Source organism: Crotalus tigris, unplaced genomic scaffold, assembly GCF_016545835.1.
Source record: "Crotalus tigris isolate CLP2741 ecotype Arizona unplaced genomic scaffold, ASM1654583v1 scf7180000018322.853269, whole genome shotgun sequence".
NCBI classification, from domain to species: domain Eukaryota; kingdom Metazoa; phylum Chordata; class Lepidosauria; order Squamata; family Viperidae; genus Crotalus; species Crotalus tigris.
In genome coordinates, this window is record NW_024096942.1 from 698,591 (window position 1) to 712,236 (window position 13,646).

General features: G+C 43.4%; 1 protein-coding gene across 3 annotated transcripts in view; it reads left to right on the top strand.

The window, feature by feature from the left end:
- Window positions 1–12,787, top strand: part of SLC4A4 (solute carrier family 4 member 4) — a 199,549-nt gene extending 186,762 nt beyond the window's left edge. For all 3 annotated transcript variants that reach the window (XM_039350339.1, XM_039350340.1, XM_039350341.1), the window contains 6 exons: window positions 2,877–2,945; window positions 4,669–4,842; window positions 8,323–8,484; window positions 9,823–9,919; window positions 11,141–11,214; window positions 12,440–12,787. In XM_039350339.1, coding sequence (XP_039206273.1) covers window positions 2,877–2,945; window positions 4,669–4,842; window positions 8,323–8,484; window positions 9,823–9,919; window positions 11,141–11,181 — 543 coding nt within the window. In that variant the 3' untranslated portion in view covers window positions 11,182–11,214; window positions 12,440–12,787. The remainder of the gene's footprint in view (window positions 1–2,876; window positions 2,946–4,668; window positions 4,843–8,322; window positions 8,485–9,822; window positions 9,920–11,140; window positions 11,215–12,439) is intronic.
- Window positions 12,788–13,646: the final 859 nt, after the last annotated feature.

Consider the following 13,646-nt stretch of genomic DNA (forward strand, 5'->3'; position numbering starts at 1 on the left):
CTGTGGTTAAGCGAGACATTTGTTAAGTGGGTTTTGCCCATTTTGCAAACTTTCTTGCCACAGTTGTTAAGTGAATCACTGCAGTTGATAAATTAGCAACCCGGTTGTTAAGTGAATCCGGCTTCCCCATTGACTTTGCTTGTCAGAAGGTCGCAAAAGGGGATCACGTGACCCTGGGACACTGCAACCGTCATAAATAAGAGCAAGTTTCCAAGTGCCTGGATTTTGATCACGTGTTGCAATGGTCATAAGTGTGAAAAACGGTCATAAGTCACTTTTTTCAGTGGCACTGCAACTTTTAAACAAAACAAACTGTTGTAAGACGAGGACTGTCTGTATAAGAACACTGTTGAAAATATTGAATAAAATAGATCTGGTTTAATAAAGCAGCTTGTTGATTCCTAGATAATTTGAGAAAACTAACTGGCATTCTTGAGTGAGGGGATGGTAGTTACCACCTTCTAAAGACAACTTGTTCATATGTGCATATTCATAACTCAAAATATCTATAAGTCCTCTACTTAGGACCATTCTTTTAATAATGCTTTAGAGGGTTTAATTTTATTTATCTATAGCCTGCTCTTATTATTTTTATAAATAGCTCAAGGCAGTGAACATATTCAGCGCATCTTCCTTCTTTTCCAATGGATTTCAATCATTCATTGCAGGTTATCAAATCTATAGTAACCAAATTATCAAATGCGAATAGATTTTTGAATGTAAAGATCGTTGATATATTATTAGCAACAATATCAAATACAGTGTTACCTTCATGGATGGACAAATTGCAGTGGCAAACAAATTTAACTTAATAAATAAAATAAATGTTCTACTCCTAAACTGAGCTTGCTGGGCAATGCTTTTCAGTAGGATCTGTCTTTGGATTCAGCTCTCCATCCTCTAGCCTCTAAAAATATTACAAACTTCGTAAATAACATTTGCTACTTGTGAATAACTTATACCAGATCGTAGCTGGGAATGTCCAAAACTATACAAAGTTGAGTTTTTATTACATGACACAAAATTTAAATATTTTTAGTAGTAGTTAAATATTTTTATTACATGACACAAAATTTAAATATTTTTAGTAGTAGAAGAGAAAAAAAAATTCCACTACAGAAAAATACCTTATTTAATTTTTTATTTTTGGGGGGTGGCTTGTCAAAGTTTAACTCTAATGTCTAGCCGACAGGGGTAGGCAACCTTGGCTCTTTTATGACTCGTGGACTTCAACTCCCAGAATTCCTGAGCCAGCCATGCTGAGGGGAAAGGGAGAGGTTTCCAAGCTGAGCCCTGCTGGCTCAGGAATTCTGGGAGTTGAAGTCCATGAGTCATAAAGCGGCCTAGGCCTAGGCCAGGGGTAGGCAACCTTGGCTCTTTTATGACTCGTGGACTTCAACTCCCAGAATTCCTGAGCCAGCCATGCTGAGGGGAAAGGGAGAGGTTTCCAAGCTGAGCCCTGCTGGCTCAGGAATTTTGGGAGTTGAAGTCCACGAGTCATAAACCGGCCTAGGCCTAGGCCAGCGATAGGTAACCTTGGCTCTTTTATGACTCGTGGACTTCAACTCCCAGAATTCCCGAGCCAGCCACGCTGAGGGGAAAGGGAGAGGTTTCCAAGCTGAGCCATGCTGGCTCAGGAATTCTGGTAGTTGAAGTCCACATAAAAGAGCCAAGGTTGCCTACCCCTGGGCTAGGTCTTTAAGCAGCACAGGGACCTCCAAATTGACTGAAGATGTGAAATCTAATTTGCTCAAATCAATGCTGGATACGGGGCCCATTGAAAAGAAACTGGTCCTGCTTCCTTCACGATACTTCAAAACATGAGGAGAAACCACTGTTGTGTGTCCCTTTCTGAACAATCCAGTTGGCCTGCACCATGATTGGCAGGTGTGTTCTTCTAAACTAGGGGTAGGCAACCATGGCTCAGCTTGGAAACCTCTCCCTTTCCCCTCAGCATGGCTGGCTCAGGAATTCTGGGAGTTGAAGTCCACCAGTCATAAAAGAGCCAAGGTTGCCTACCCCTGCGTCTAGCACAAAGCAGTTTGTAATCAGACACATATTGATCCCATAAAATATGTACTTCATTGAAAATATAGTTGGTGCTCTAAAGATTAGAATGCCATCACATTTTTGGCAAGGAGTGTCGAAGTGCAGATGTCACGTTCTATGAAAAATGGGAAAGAGCACAGAAATGGAAAGTTCTAGCCATTCTTTTTTATTAAATGCTGCCATTGGAACGAATCTGTGAAAATATTAGACAAACTTTGCATGTCATACCTGATTATAACATTGTGTGGATTCCTTGCCTAATGATCTCAAATGGCTCTTTTTGTGTTTATTCCCCCCCCCCCTTGGCCATTTATGATTCTATACAGATAGTTCTCGACTTACAACCTGTTCATTAAATGACAATTCAAACTTACAATGGCACTGAAATAAGTGGCTTATGTCCAGTCCTCACACTTACGACCATTGCAGCATCTCCGTGATCAAACCTAAGTAGCTTCTGGCGAGCCAAGTCAATAGGAGAAACCAGATTTGCTTTATTGACTGTATTATTCACTTAATAAACTGTAATGATGCTCTTAATAGCTGTGGCAAAAAGGTTGTAAAATGGAGCACAGTTCACTTAATAACTGCCTTGCAACAAAAATGCTGGGCTCCATTGTGGTTGTAAGTTGAGAGCCAACCATATCTCTGTTCATTTAGGATCCGTAGCATTTGTTTCAAAATTATTTTTCAATAAAATATTTTACTTGAAAAATAATCAGACACCCAGGAAGCATGTGTAGAAAATTTGAAGATTGTGTATTCCTCTGTTATTAAGGCTTCACAGTTTATTTACTCCAGCTTTTTCCTTTTATTTCTCTTCTTAGTTTATTCCCATGCCTGTCCTGTATGGTGTGTTCCTCTACATGGGTGTTGCATCCCTCAACGGAGTGCAGGTAAGTGTTGACCCCTGCCTTATGGTCATGTAAACCTTTTAACAATTCTGTCACTAAGTGATTGCAATGGTGGGCATTAAGTCAGTACTATCTCTACGTCAATCAGCATACAGACACGCAAATCTAGGAATCATTGGACCCAGCTAAATCTTCTGTGATTATTTGAAGCTTATCAGAGCCTTATTGATTTTTGATGGTTTATTATTGATTATCAAGTTTCTGGAGAATGTATGAAAGGGCTCACATGGTGTTTATACAGGGTCATTTTTTTCCCTTGCCTACACCATTGTTACATATTTGTTTTCAGGAAGAATAGTTTTAAAAAAATCTATTAAGTAACAAGATAGAGCTGCCCTCTACAAAAATGCTCAGGTTTCATTTTTGGAACAGATTTATTCAATGCAAAGGTTGTCCTCCTGAGATGATAAATCTTACCAGTAACTTTAGATAAGGGTTGCAAGAAACGCACACTCTGGTCTTTTAGCAAATACCCACAAGGTTCCTTGTAAAACAAGTGCATGTGAAAGTATAATAAAACATTTAGTGTGGACTTTCTCCCTCAGATCAAGTTCATTTCCTGGTGAGTTCATGGCTGTATCCATTTGGTTTTCTTGTCAACAGGACAGAAGTGGTTGGCAACACCCTTTGTACAATTTCCCACTTTCTACATTTGAGCAGATCAAACCCTGTTTTGTGTTTCAAGATCAAAATCAGCTAGATTAGCATTAACAGACATGCTGTAGCTGTGTATCACAACACCTATGCTTGTCTTAATTAATGTAGTGTTTAAATATCCAGAAAATGGCAAGGGTGTCTAGTAAGCAATAAAGCAGAATGAGAACGTTGTAACTGGTAAATTCTAACTAAGAAACAGCCAGGCGGGTCTTCTGGAAAGTGTATACCACAATTCTAGTATCTCACCATGAATATTCTGCTGCATCGGGAGCAGATTTAACTGCCTTGTAAGGTTTTACCTAAACTAGAGTCTTCTTGAAAGAAAGAAGAGAACATAATCCATAGATATACTCAAGAACATTTGAGACTTTATACAGTCTAACTCTAGGAACGGACTTCATAATTTTTTTTTCAGTATGAAAAACATAGCTGTTGTTTTTGCATAGGATCCTGTTTTCCTAAGGAACCCACGTGATAAGAACTACACAACTCCAATGTTTGCACAAATATCAATATTAACAAAGTTAAGCTGTATAATATTCCTTTCCTCTCCTCTCCTCTCCCCTCCCCTCTTCTCCCCTCCTCTCCTCTCCCCTCCCCTCCTCTCCTCTCCTCTCCCATCCCCTCCTCTCCTCTCCCCTCCTCTCCTCTCCCCTCCTCCCCTCTCCCCTCCCCTCCTTCCCCCTCCCCTCCTCTCCCCCCTCCCCTCCTCCCCTCTCCCCTCCCCTCCTCTCCTCTCCCCTCCTCCTCTCCCCTCCTCTCCTCTCCCCTCCTCCCCCTCCCCTCCTCCTCCTCTCCTATCCCCTCCCCTCCTCTCCTCTCCCATCCTCTCCCCTCCTCTCCTCTCCCATCCTCCTCTCTCCCATCCTCTCCCCTCCCCTCCTCTCCTCCCCTCTCCTCTCTCTCTTTTCCTCACCTCAATAATTTGAGGGAGAGATGGTGATAATAGATGGAATAGGGGGAAATCACTTGAGTTCTAGAAATAAAGTTATCACTTGCTCTTTCTACATCATGATGGCACCTTAGAACAATCCTTTCTCCACCTCAGTTCATGGATCGCCTGAAACTGCTCCTGATGCCTCTCAAGCACCAGCCTGACTTTATCTACCTGCGACATGTCCCCCTCCGCCGAGTCCATCTCTTCACCTTCCTTCAAGCATTGTGCTTGGCTCTCCTTTGGATCTTGAAGTCCACCGTCGCTGCTATCATATTCCCAGTCATGGTAGGTGGAAATTGTCACAACTGCATTCCGCTGCATATCTTTGGAGATATCCAGCGCTGTGTCCCAAATCTATTTACAGGAAAAATATGTCGATGAAGATTCTCAGTCATCCAGGGAGAGCTGTCCGGAAGTTGAGAAATGTCAACTGGACTTCTTCCTTTTTTTTTTGTCGGTTTGAAATATTTCGCTGCTTATCCAAGTAGGTTCATCAGTCTGAAGAAACGTTTCAAACCAAAAAAGAAAAGAAGTCCATTTAGCCATGACTTAACTTCCAGACATATTTTCGGGAATTGGTAATTTCCCTTATTTAAACTTTAGGATCAGAATCCCTTCAGGGCCTAAACTGGGGCCTAAATTCAGCTCCCCAGATTTTGCTTACAACAGTCATTTCTTTTGTGTCTAGTTTTGTAATTATAAACCTTCAAAGCCCTTGTCCCGAAGATATTTTTTCACGAGGCAACTGGAACTTTTTTGCCTTTCTTTGAAGACGTTTCGCTTTTCATCCAAGAAGCCCTTTGACCACTCTCAAAGGGGCCACCTATGTCAAAATTGAACAGCCGTCTCTCAACAGAGAGGGAGGGATACGACACCATCTATCTCCAGTCTACAAAGTCCTTTCAGCAGTTCCAAGGGCTTCACGCTCATTTGCAGGCCGGCGGTCTGCAAGGAGTATAAATCCTTCCATTCTCCACCATCCAGTCAGAGTTGAAGAAGCTTCTTGGATGAGAAGCGAAATGTCTTCTAAGAAAAACAAGAAAGTCCAGTTGCCTCCTTAAAAAAGCATCTTTGGGACAACCATGACTTTAATGCCCTTCATACTCTAACGTTTTTATAGCAAAGTTTAACTTGGTTCTAAATCTTCCAGGATCACAGCTGATTGTTTAGCTTTGATACCCACTTTCTTTGCCCTCCTGTGTTTCTCGTTTTCTGCTATGGATGCATTGCCCATCCAGAGACTAGTATTCAATTGCCTAGTCATGTTTTCAGGGGCACTTTCTTCAAACTCACAAACTCTTCAAAAGGTGGGGTGCAGAAATCTCTGCCCTAAGCCAGGGCTTTTCAACCAGTGGTATGGGTACCATCTGTGGTACATTGACACCTGGCAGGTGGTATGTGACCATCCTAGAAAAGTAGTGGGGGAGGGGAATGAGCTGAACCGCTGGCAGCACCGCACAAGCCTGAGCGAGAGATGGCTGGAGCTGCAGGGCTGTCAGGGCTCAGCAGAAGCGCCAGGATCAGCGCCAGGCTCCAGCTGGAGCTCGGCGCTGATCCTGGTGCTTCCGCTGAACCCTGAAAAAGCACCAATCAGCTGGAAAGCAGCACTGATCCTGGCGCTTCTGCTGAGCCCAGAAGAAGCGCCGATCAGCTAGAATGTTGCAGCATCTCCAGGGTCTTGTGATTTACATTCAGATGCTTGGCAACTGATTCATATTTATGACGGTCACAGCGTCCCAGGGTCATGTGAAGTGACCAAAACCTGCTGCAACCACCCAGCAGACGGGGTGGGGGGATAAAAACCAAACACCCCCCTACCCCACCCCCACTGCCAATCCTCAACAGAAATGCTCACAACAATGAAAACCTTGGACAGGAGGAAGAGTGCCGCCGGGCAGGCAGGCAGGTGTCTTACTCGGCTGTGGCTTGGGGGGCACTTTTTTCAGTGCCATTGTAACTTCGAACAGTCACTAAGTGAAATGTTGTAAGTTGAGGACTATCTGTACTTTATCACTTTTTTCCTTTTTTTGGTCATCAAGTTTTTGACACCTTGCTAAGGGCCAGGCGACTGGTGGTACTCGGATATTGCCATATCCTAAAAGTGGTACAATGGGTGGAAAGGTTGAAAAGCCCTGGCCTAAGCAATTCCTGCTGTGTTTTCCTTTCTTCTCCCTCGGCAAAACTGAAGCAAAGCTGCAACTTTTTGGAGGTCAGATGTTTATGTTCCTGCTTACGCAAAGTAACAGAGAACAAACGAACATCAAATGGGAGATCTATAAGTGGACTTTCATTGGGTATTGTGCTTTTAAAGAGTTCGATCTGTTCACCATTCTTGTGATGTTTTAGTTAGGAGCTTTGAGCACGTACTCAGGATGATTTCTCATACAAATAGTCTTTGACTGACAACCACAATTTTGAGACCAGAATTTCTGTTGCTAAGCAAGGCAGTTGTTAAATAAGTTGCACCTGATTTTATAACCACGGTTGTTAAGCAAAAACATGCTGGACCCGGTATGGCAAAGAAGGTAGAAAATTGAGGTGAAAAAATACAGAATGACAGAGTTGGAAGGTAACATAATAGGAAGGGACCTTGGAGATCATCTAGTCCAAGCAGGAGACCCTATCCCATTTCAGAGAAATGGTTGTCCAATATCTTCTTAAAAATCTTCAGTGTTGGAGCACCCACAAATTCTGGTGGCAAGTGGTTCCACTAGTTCAGACATGTCAAACACAAGGCCCGGGGGCCGGATGCGGCCCGCGAAGTGGTTTCATGTGGCTCGCGAAGCCATCCTGGAAACAGTGAGGGAACGGCCCCCACTGCCTTGGCCCTGGCCCAGGCCGGCCGGGAACCAATGTACAATTTTGTGGGGGCCATCTATGTTGAAACACATTCAGTCTTAGCTCCACAAGGCCGTCTGGAAACAGCGAGGAACCAGCCCCTGCCGTGTCAGCCCCACCCTCTGGGTGCATGCTGGGGAGGTGTCACCCTTTGTGAGGAATGAAGAAATGCACCATTGCCTGGAAGTGGCCAGCAAATGGCCCTCGCCTACTTCACATATCTGGCTTGATGGGCTCCAGCGGAGGGGTTTCAGCAGGCAGTGAGGCTCCTCCAGTGGACCATGCCCTGGCACTTGCCCCACCCACTTCTGCCAGAGACCCTCAGATCTGTCCCACTCCTGCCCAGGCCCCCCCAGGGATCCTTGACGCGAATGATGTAGAGCTGGCCATGCCTACCCAATAGGCCACACCCACCCTGACCACACCCGCCCGGCCCCCTCGAGGGCAACCGCAATGCTGATGCGGCCCTCAATGAAATTGAGTTTGACACCCCTGCACTAGTTAATTGTTCTCACTGTCAGGAAGTTTCTCCTTAGTTCTAGGTTGCTTCTCTCCTTGGTTAGTTTCCATCCGTTGCTTCTTGTCCTGCCTTCAGGTGCTTTAGAGAATAGCTTGACTTCCTCTTCTTTGAGGCAATTCCCCAGATATTTGAAGACTGCTATCATGTCACCCCTTGTCCTTCTCTTCATTAAACTAGACATACCCAATTCCAGCAACAGTTCTTCATATGTTTTCACCTCCAGCCCCTCAACCACCTTTGTTGCTCTTCTCTGCACTCTTTCCAGAATCTCAACATCTTTTTTATATTGTGATGACCAAAACTGGATGTGGTATTCCAAGCGTGGCCTTACCAGGGCATTACCAAGCGGTAGTATCACCTATAATACCTATATACCAATAAGGGAATGTTGAATTCTGTCTCCACAGATCCTTGCACTTGTAGCGGTCCGAAAAGGGATGGATTATGTCTTCTCCCAGCATGATCTCAGTTTCCTTGACGACGTCATTCCAGAAAAAGACAAGAAGAAGAAAGAAGACGAGAAGAAGAAGAAGAAAAAGAAGGGCAGCTTAGATAGTGACAACGATGATGTAAGTACGCTCTTTTAAAATAAAAGGCAACATCTTTACCTTGACTAACTTGTAAGAGCAGAGAAGGACCAGAACTGTGTATATATCCTCCTGTTGTAACATCCCACCTCACTTAAGTTGTGTTGGTGTGGTTTTTAGTGACCCCCCTGAGGTATAATGGGCAACGAGACTGGTTTTCGTTAAGACTGAGGGGAGTGTGGTGTTCTGTCCCAGCCTATGTGAGTCCTTGTTATGCTCACAAGGAGAAGCCCCTCTTCCAACAAGCAGGCTGGAACCGCAGGAAAAAACCGATCCCGTTTTATTATTCACAGACCTGAGTCAATGTCCAAGGCAAACAAACACAGTTCACAGAAACTCGATCCTCAACACGAACAGTTGCCTTTGGCAAGCAGCATCTCCCACACCTTCCCTTTTATTATGCAGCCAAGGTGTGGCTTCCTAATGCCTTCTCATTTGCCTTTGGAGCCGCCCCATTGCATTCCTCTGTCCTACTCGCTTCTCTTGCCTGCGCTTTTGTGCATCTTGGATTTGTCCCAGCTGTTCTTCATCACTGTCCAACTCAGACTCCCAGCACAGCTGTGTCTTAGCCTGAGCACGAGTAGAGGGGCCAGGCTCCTCGTCCGACTGTAAGTCTTGGAGCTCCTCAGAGCTTTCCTCTGACTCTGATGTCACTCCAGGCCCCTCCTCCTCCTCCTCCTCCTCCTCCTCTGAGTCCTCAGCTGCCGGGTCCACTGGCTGGCGAGGAATCACAACACGTGGATGTTGCATTTCTCTAAGAGAAATTAAGTACAGATAGTCCTCAACTCACGACCACAGTGGGAATCCCCAATTTCTGTGGCTAAGCAAGATCTCCCCCATTTTATGGCCTTTGTGTTGGAGTTGTTAAGTGAATCACTGCGGTTGTTAAGTGAATCAAGTGGCTGTTAAGTGAGTCCGGCTTCCCCCGTTGACTTTGCTTGTCAAAAGCCGGTCGGGAAAGTCACAAATAGCGATCAGGACATTGCAGTTGTCAAAAATACATGCCAGTTGCCAAGCGTCTGAATTTTGATCCTGTGACCAAGGGGATGCTGCAACGGTGGTAAGTGTGAAAACCAGTCATAGCTTTTCAGCACCGTGGTCACTAAATGAATGGTTGCAAGTTGAGAACTACCCGCAGGATACGGATGTCAACACTGCTAAAATTTCAGACCCGGAGAAGGAAAATTTTACTATCTTTTATTGTCTTTAAACTCTTGTCCGAAGCAAGAAAATGAAAATAAATTATGCTGAATAAGAACATGAATACTTTTTTTAAAAAAAAAAAAAATCTAAGACTTGCTGCACCTGTTTTCTTCGCAGTCTGACTGTCCGTTCACGGAAAATGTGCCCAGTATTAAAATTCCAATGGACATCATGGAACAGCAGCCCTTCCTGAATGATGGGAAACCCTCTGAGAGTGAGTGCCACTACTTACCCCTTGCATGCTTGCGTCAGTTGTAATTGCGGTTTCCAAAACGGAGCAGACATAGATTGATATAGACAGCCTTCTATGTCTGTTTGCACTTAAAACAATATTGTTATTTTTTTTTTTAAAAAAAAATCTTGTTCTGTAGAGGTTTTCATCCTGTTTTTTCTTTTTTTCCTGCATTCTTTGACCTCTTTTCTCTCTCTCTCTCTCTCTCTCTCTCTCTCTCTCTCTCTCTCTCTCTCTCTCTCTTTATTCCACATGTGCACATGTGGATCTGCATGCTTTCTTTTTCCCTGGAGTTTACTTTCCTGATATCTAATCTTCTGATTTGCAGCATATAAAAACATTCTGTTTGCAAAAAGGATCACCAATTATTTAGAAAATAGTTTGATAATGGCAAATTAATATAGTAGATTTCTTAACACTCTCTCTCTCTGGGCCCTTAGAAGACTATTTCAGACCTCTATGGTTACCTTGTTCCTGTCTCCCCTTCTTTCGATTTAAACTTTCTCTCTCTCTCTCTCTATCTCTCTCTCTCTTTCTTTCTTGTCTTTTTCTTTCTTCTCCTTCCCTTTCTTTCTCCTTCCTTCCTTCCTTCCTTCCTCTTCCTTCCTTCCTTCTTTCTCTCTATTTCTTTCTTTCTTTCTTGTCTTTTTCTTTCTTCTCCTTCCCTTTCTTTCTCCTTCCTTCCTTCCTTCCTTCCTTCCTTCCTTCCCTTCCTCCCTCCCTCTTTCTTTCTTTCTTTCTTTCTTTCTTTCTTTCTTTCTTTCTTTCTTTCTTTCTTTCTTTCTTTCTTTCTGTTTCCATTTTCTAGAATATCTTAAAGATCTGCTGCAACAGATGGCAATCATAATGTACATAAAAAGAATTAATCATTTTTTAAAATCTGAGGGCTGGCTCTTTGGTTTGAAGCATGCCACCTTTCTTCTGATTAAAATCATATTTCAAAATTTAAAAAGTCCATCAGGGCAGGAAATATGTAAGGGAAGGCAGTGAGGTGCCATAGTCTGTATATAAAGAGCAGCTTTACTACCATGTCATACTTGGTTTATTTTGGGAGTATTTTTAGCTTCTGTTTAAAGTATATTGGGAATTAATATAATCAGACCAGAAAAGTAATAGAAAGTTTTATTTCAGTCATGTGAATTTCTTCCTATAGAAAAGGAGGGTTGGACTTTCTAAGTAAAGTGTTTTTTTTTTAAATAACAGAAGAAAAATCAACATTCCTTGAACGCCATACATCATGCTGATGAAATTCCTCACTTCCATTCCTATATGCCAAGGTAAGTCTCTTTGCGAATTTCCAGATTTTATCCGCACACACACACACACATACACATATACATACACACATACCCCTAATGAAAATGCCAGGGTACCCGTTTCAAACTGCTTTCATCCGGAATAGTGTTTTCAATAAATTTAAGAGTAAACTTCACAGAATTTCTAACAGGCTTAAAAATCTCATGAGATTTATTGCATTTTACAGGTAAGTCCTTGACCAGGGGTCTTCAAACTTGGCCCTTTTATGACTTGTGGACTTCAACTCCCAGAATTCCTCAGCCAGCATGCCTGGCTGAGGAATTCTGGGAGTTGAAGTCCACAAGACATAAAAGGGCCAAGTTTGAAAACCCCTGTCCTTAATTTAAGATTACAACCGAGCCCAAAATTTCCATTGCTAAGTGAGAACCGTTGTTCAGTGAGTTTTGCCTCATTTTACGACCTTTCTCACCACAGATGTTATAAGTGAATCACTGCAGTTGTTAAGTTAGTCACACGATCGTTAAGTGAATCTGGCTTCCCCGTTGACTTTGCTCGTCAGAAGGTCACAAAAGGGGGATCGCGGGACTCCAGGACACCGCGACCGTCGTAAATATGAGTCAGTTGCCAAGTGGCTGAATTTTGATCATGTGTCCTTGAAAAGATGCTGCAAGGGTTGTGAAAGTGTGAAAGTCACTTTTTTCCCAGTGCTGTTGCAACTTCCAACAGTCACTAAATGAATGGTTGTGAGTCAAGTACTACCTATACTTTTTTTTGAAATACAAATTAAGACAGCTCTGAGTTTCACAAGGCCTTTGTTCTGCAAGTAGCTTTGGAGAATGTTTTTCACTGAACTTGAATATATGCCCCCATTCTCAGCTGTTTTTCAGAATTGGCCCTCTTGCGAGACTTCCGGAAGGTTCCAGAATCTATCTGAAAGCATACCCCATTCTCAGGTGGCTTCTGCAGCTTTCCGAAACCACACAACACACAACCGGTTCTCCATGCTTTTCAGAAGCTCCGGAGAACCTATAAGAGCTCTCTTATGTGCAAGGGTCTTCACAGCCCCCCCCCCCCCAAATCAGCTTTCCTGAATAATTGACAGGTGTTGGCAAAGGCTGGCAGGTCACCCAAAACATCATAGCAGTGTCTCCTTTTGACACCTGTGTCGGTCTCCTGAGCCCAATGGTGTTCCGTTTCAAGGAAGGGTTCAATCTCTAATGATAATTTTGTGATTCTTCTTTCTAGGCCTCCGCAAAATCCTGACGGAAGTTGTGCCTCAGATTAGACTAGAGTTCAGCCCTGAAGACCATACCTACTTTTGGAATAGCAAGGGAACAGAACCCACTTTCACTGCTGCGTCTTTATTATTGGGGGGGGGGGGTCTCCAGATTTGGCCACGTTAAGACTTGTGGACTTCAACTCCCAGAATTCCTCAGCCAGCCGTGCCATGCTGGCCAGGGAATTCTGGGTGCTGAAGTCCACAAGTCTTAAAGTGGCCAAATTTGGGGAGCCTGTCTTTATTGAACTGGATTTTCTTTGTCATTTTTCTAGTCAAATGTTCAGTTGTTGTTATCCATCTAGGTTAAAAAAAAACAAACAAACACCGGATGTATCCCTTTTCCTTTAGATTTTGTTCCCTTTCCTCTCTTTTCCCCGCTTCATCCCATTGGTGTTTTTCCTCACAAACTCTTTCTTTTCCCTTTCATTCTGACCAATATTTTTTTTCTTTTTTTTTTTTGGCCTTCTCCATATATGTGCCCCCTCGTCTGTTGCTTTTCAGAAAAGGGTGCAAATATTAAGGATATATTATTGCAACGTGATGAACTGTCAGCAAAACTGACCGTTGTTTTTATTTTGAGATGTGAATCAGTGTTTCCCACCTCCTGCTCGTTTGGGGCATTTGTTGATATTAAGTGTTTTTTTTTAAAATCTCTCTCTTTCTTTCTCTCTCTGGCTCTTTTATGACTTGTGGACTTCAACTCCCAGAATTCCTGAGCCAGCATGGCTCAGCTTGGAAACTCTCCCTTTTTCCTCAGCATGGCTGGCTCAGGAATTCTGGGAGTTGAAGTCCATGAGTCATAAAAGAGCCAACGTTACCTATCTCTGGCCTAGGCCTAGGCTGCTTTATGACTCGTGGACTTCAACTCCCAGAATTCCTGAGCCAGCATGACTCAGCTTGGAAATCTCTCCCTTTCCCCTCAGCATGGCTGGCTCAGGAATTCTGGGAGTTGAAGACCACGAGTCATAAAAGAGCCAAGGTTGCCTACCCCTGCATCTAGTACAGTGGTTCTCAACCTGTGGGTCGGGACCTCATTTGGGGTCGAACAACCATTTCACGGGGGTCGCCAAATAACGCAGTCCGCCATTTTTCCCCCCTTTTCCTTAGCTGTGCTACTCCCTTTTATTCTATTGGCTTTTGAAAGCCAATAGAATAGACTCTCTTGAATAGAGT